This window comes from Triticum dicoccoides, chromosome 5A (genome assembly GCF_002162155.2).
Source record: "Triticum dicoccoides isolate Atlit2015 ecotype Zavitan chromosome 5A, WEW_v2.0, whole genome shotgun sequence".
NCBI lineage: Eukaryota > Viridiplantae > Streptophyta > Magnoliopsida > Poales > Poaceae > Triticum > Triticum dicoccoides.
The window spans coordinates 527,726,552-527,732,312 of record NC_041388.1 but is presented as its reverse complement, the minus strand read 5'-3'; the positions used below and the strand labels follow the sequence as shown (position 1 = coordinate 527,732,312).

The following is a 5,761-nucleotide window of genomic DNA, read 5'->3' as shown; positions in this document are numbered from 1 at the left end:
GCCCTCCCTCGCCATGCGCGCGCGCTCGACGCCGCCCTGCCTACCCCCTGCTGCTGCTCATGCATTGCGCTGCTGTTGCGGCTGCAGCGGCGGCTGCTACTGCTGCACAGCCGTGCCCCTCTGCGTCGTCGGCCGTCGCCCGTCTCGCTCTGCTCCCTGTGCCGTCCGCCACCCCCCGCCGCGGCGCGCTTTGCCTCACCGGCGCCGTGCCGCTGGCCGCGCCCGGGCTCGCCCCATCGGGTGTCTGCAACCGCGCCCGAGACCCGTGCTCGTTCGCCCGCTAGGGCTCCCCTGGCCCAATGACAAATGGGGCCCGACCCCATAACGTTTTAAAAAAAGGGAATTAAAAAAATAATAAATAAAATTAATTAACTTAATTAATCTTAATTAATTAATTAAAGAATTAATTAAACTAATTAATCCTGATTATATATTAACCTAATCAATTAACTAAACCCTAATTAACCTAACATAGTATGACAGGTGGGTCCCAGTGGACCCACACATCAGTTTGACCCAGTCAGCCCCTGTTGACTGCTGATGTCAGCATGACATCATGCTGATGTCATAAATCCAATTTCGAATTAAATTAAATAATTAATTAAATTCCAGAAATTAATAAAAATCTTTAGAAAATCACATCTTTTAATCCGTAACTCAGATTAAATTATTTTCAACATGAAAGTTGCTCAGAACGACGAGATGAACCCGAATACATAGCCCGTTCGTCCGCCACACATCCCTAACATAGCAAACACGTAACTTTCCCGCTCCGGTTCATCTGCCCAAAAACGTGAAACACCGGGAATACTTTCCCGGATGTTTTCCCCCTACACCGGTACCACCTCATACCGCGTTAGGGCACACCTAGCATCACGCTTTGTCATGTCATGCATCGTCATGCATTTGTTTGCATTATATTTATTGTTTCTTCCCCCTCTTCTCTCGCTAGACACCGAGACCGACGCCACTGCTACCCAGTACGACTACGGTGTTGACGACCCCTCTCTCTTGCCAGAGCAACCAGGCAAGCCCCCCCCTTGATCACCAGATATCGCCTACTCTACTCTCTACTGCTTGCATTAGAGTAGTTTAACATGTTACTGCTTTTCGTTAATCCTATCCTGATGCATAGCCTGTCCTTGCTACTACTGTTGTTACCTTTACCTGCAATCCTAATGCTTAGTATAGGATGCTAGTTTATCATCCGTGGCCCTACCTTCTTATCCGTCTGCCATGCTATACTATCGGGCCGTGATCACTCGGGAAGTGATCACGGGTATATACTTATACATATATACATGCTATACAGGTGGTGATTAAAGTCGGGACGGCTCGTAGGAGTGCCCGCGAGTGATTCCGATGTTGGGGGCTGAAGGGGCAGGTGGCTCCATCCCGGTAGAGGTGGGCCTGAGTTCCCGAAGGGCCCCAACTATTACTTTGTGGCGGAGCGACAGGGCGGGTTGAGACCACCTAGGAGAGAGGTGGGCCTGGCCTTGGTCGGCGTCCGTGGTTATATCAAAATAACACGCTTAACGAGATCTTGGTATTTGATCTGAGTCTGGCTACTGGCCTATACGCACTAACCATCTACGCGGGGACAGTTATGGGCACTTGACGTCATGGTATCAGCCGAAGCCTTTGTGATGTCAGCGACTGAGCGGCGCGCGCCGGGTTGGACCGTGTAACGCAACTTCCTTTGTAATGGAGGTTGCTAGGTCTGCTCTCCAGCAGCGTACGCAACATGCAGGTGTGCAATGGGCGATGGGCCCAGACCCCTGCGCCATAGGATTTAGACCGGCGTGCTGACCTCTCTGTTGTGCCTAGGTAGGGCTGCGACATGTTGATCTTCCGAGGCCGGGCATGACCCAGTAAAGTGTGTCCGGACAAAGGGGATCGAGCATGTTGGGAAATGTGGTGCACCCCTGCAGGGAAGTTAATCTATTCGAATAGCCGTGATCTTCGGTAACAGGACGACTTGGAGTTGTATCTTGACCTTATGACAACTAGAATCGGATACTTAATAAAACACCCTTCCAAGTGCCAGATACAACCGGTGATCGCTCTCTCACAGGGCGATGAGGAGAGGATTGCCGGGTAGGATTATGCTACATGATACTACTTGGTGAACTTACCATCTACTCTCTTCTCCTGCTGCAAGATGGAGGTGGCCAGAAGCGTAGTCTACGATAGGACTAGCTATCCCCCTCTTATTCCGGCATTCTGCAGTTCAGTCCACATATGATACCCTTAATCCATTTGATAGCAATGCATACATATGTAGTGTAGCTCCTTGCTTGTGAGTACTTTGGATGAGTACTCACGGTTGCTTTGCTCCCTCTTTTAGCTCTTTCTATACCCGGTTGCTGCGAACAGACGTTGGAGCCCAGGAGCCAGACGTCACTGTCGTCGACGACTACTACTACTCGGGAGGTGCCTACTACTACGTGCAGCCCGCTGACGACGACCAGGAGTAGTTTAGGAGGATCCCAGGCAGGAGGCCTGCGTCTCTTTCGATCTATATCCCAGTTTGTGCTAGCCTTCTTAAGGCAAACTTGTTTAACTTATGTCTGTACTCAGATATTGTTGCTTCCGCTGACTCGTCTATGATCGAGCTCTTGTATTCGAGCCCTCGAGGCCCCCGGCTTGTAATATGATGCTTGTATGACTTATTTTATTTGTAGAGTTGTGTTGTGATATCTTCCCGTGAGTCCCTGATCTTGATCGTACACGTTTGTGTGTATGATTAGTGTACGATTGAATCGGGGGCGTCACAGAACATTATTGCAAAATGTCATGGTGGCATGTAATTTTAATAATCAATTCGTCCATGTCAGTTGTCCTCTTACAACCCTTCCCCTCTGCTGTTTTACCTGGGTACAGAGGAATAGATTGTAAACTAAAAGCATGCAAGATCATGTGGTAAATTCATAACATGTGAAACCAACATACCATCATAAATTGCATGCAAATCGTCGTAGTAAGGGAAAGCTTTGTATCTCCACTTCTGTTGTTCTTTGCTCAATTCATCCCATTTTTCATCAATGGTTGTTGGCATTTTTGTAACAGGATGAAAACCGAAGCCACTCTTCTCTACAATAGATTTGACAATAAAATAATATTTCTTCAACCGTTGCTCTCTAAATTTTAGTTGAGAAACAATAAAGTTAGCTCTCTGAAACTGATTATTCAAGCGTATAACCATGGAATTCCATCCTTCTTTTGTCCATCCATTCTGACCACAAAATTCAGCAGCAGCTACATACTCTTTCATCACAGAAACGAGCAGGTCAAGTTGAGCAGTGGTCCATGATGCTCTGTTTTTTTTGTCTGCAAATGGAAAACAAAATGCATCAAGAATTTGTCAATTGCATTTACAACAGACGAATGCGTCTTCATTGTGTATACAGGTGCATGTAAATCTCCAATCAATCGGTTAAAAAAGGGACTGGTCCAAAGCAAATATTCAGCTAACCAGCAACCAGCAAAACCATATTCTATACAAGGTCGAACAGTGAACCTATCTGATTCTAAAGACATGTATACAAGTCCTGGATACGAATGCTAGCAGACTAGACGAACAGCTGAAGCAGTCCTCAATTAACAAGCATTGAGATCCAGCTAGCAGACTAGAGGAACAACTCGAGCGGAGTTGAATTAACAAGCACAGAGATCCAGCTAGCAGTCTAGACGAACAGTTCGAGCGGAGCTGCGCCACATGCATAGTTAGGAAAGGCACAACCGTGCGGAGGAAGGGGCCGGCGATCAGCATGGAGAGGCGGGAGGAGCGACTTGAGGGAGGGCGAAGGGCAGAGTCTACTCACCTTTGGTCTCTCCATCCTCGTCTCTTTTCTTCCCCATGGTTGCGGAGGGAGATATCTCCAAAGGCGACGGCGGCGGCGGCGGTGTGGGAGCGATAGCTGTGTTTTAGATCGAGCTGAGAAGATAACGACGTCCCATCCCTTCTTTTCGTCTGCTCTGTTAAAAAAAAGAGGTCTTGGGTTCTTTTTTTTATGCAGAGAAAAAACTACAGTTTTAAAATCACAATTGTTAGAGGCAACCAAACAACTCATTATAAATAAAACTATGATAATTTTAAAAACTCTAGTATTCTTAAAATACTTTGTTATCAAACAGGGCCTAAATGTTTTACATGCATGCTGCAAGAAACTAGTATAAGAAAACGCCACCTGAATGTCACTGTCAGTTGAAAAGTAATCGTTCCAAACGGGTTTGGAGAACGGTCCCAACCTAAGGTACCGTTCCTTCACATGTGCTCAGAGCAATTGTAAAATCTAGAGTTAATTACACTATTAATACATGAACTTGTATGGCTTATACAAATTCATATATAAAGTTAGAAAAATACGCAAACTAGTTCTAGAACTTGTGTTTAAGTGTTCGAGTCTGCATGCGGTCTGGGATCCTTTCAATGCTTTTGTGCTAGCTGGGATGTCTCCCTTTGCTAGTTCTAGTTTCTAGTTTCAGTGGTAGTAGATTTGAGACCTTTTATTTTCGTTTGAACTGGTGCTTATAGATCGCTTTTGATTTCCCTTCAAGGAAATTGGAGGGTGAAACCCTTCTTTGATAAAAAAAGAACTTGTGTTCAAGATACATTTAGATACATATCTGTCGCTGACTGCCTGTTAAGTCTTTGTTAACTCTCTACGTGGCACTCCAGTGAGGTTGGGGCCGCCCTTTGTTACCCTGTGGGTTCCACCTGTAAGTGGGGAAGAAAAAATCTAGTTAGTTACACTATTAATACATGAACTTGCATGACAGATATAAATTCATACATAAAGTTGAAAATGAACAAACCAGCTCTAGAACATGTGTTTAAAGTACATTTAGATACATTTTCATCGCTCACCGTTAAGGGCATCTCCAACGCCGACCCTCAAACCTCTCGCAATCGTCTGGATTGCGTTGTTCAGACTGAGCAAGCCATCCAATACGATCATGTATCAGACCGCGAAGCGGTCCTGACACGATTTCTTCCGCAAACCGGAGACAAATATGCGGGAGGGGGCTTTCCGGGAGTCTGGACACACGAAACATCGCTGTCACGCCCCCCGGCCCACCCAAAAGGAAGGCGGAGCCCGCACTTTTGTAGCATTCCACACTATTTCTGCACCAAATTCCTCCAATCTCTACTTCCACTCCCAGCCGCTCTCCGCCCAATTCCCACTCTTTTCTCCCATCCTCTCCTTCCCTCAGCCGCCGATGCATGGAACCGTCAAAGAACTTGTCGGAGATGGAGCCGGTGGGGCTGCCGGAGGATCCGAGCATCATGCTCGCCCGGAAGATCAGCTTGGAGACACGGCAAATTCGCCGCGTCAAAGCGAAGACCGCAAAGGAGGAGAAGCTGAAGAAGCGGCTGGCTGTTGATAGGCCTGGTGGTGGCGATGGACGTGGAGGGCGTGGCGGACGAGGCGATCGGCGAGACTGTGGCGGACACCGCCAGCCGAGCGCTCCCACAATACAAACGACGACGTGGGGCCGGAGCATTATAAGCCTTCGTACTACTACGCTGCCAAGCAGCTCGCAACCCCTGCCAATACAGTTCCTTACATCGTCGACGTTAACACGACGACACTCTTCTGAGTATTCTTTGCCGCAGTTCGTCCGGGCGAGAATGGAGGGCGGGGAGCAGATGAGTGCCCGTATGCTATTTGCTGCAATGCCAACAGCGGGGGAGCCAACGTACGACGCGGATAGGGAGATGCTCGATACCATCCACGACGAAGGCGAGGGAGGAGGA

General features: G+C 47.7%; 1 protein-coding gene across 1 annotated transcript; it reads right to left on the bottom strand.

The window, feature by feature from the left end:
* Positions 1-2,781: 2,781 nt before the first annotated feature.
* On the bottom strand, positions 2,782-3,861 carry LOC119299875. The gene is made up of 3 exons (XM_037577006.1): positions 3,825-3,861; positions 2,953-3,330; positions 2,782-2,873 (listed from the first exon to the last, which is right to left on the bottom strand). Exons 1-3 carry the CDS (start codon positions 3,859-3,861, stop codon positions 2,782-2,784), a joined length of 507 nt encoding a protein of 168 aa, XP_037432903.1.
* Between the last annotated feature and the right edge of the window lie 1,900 nt (positions 3,862-5,761).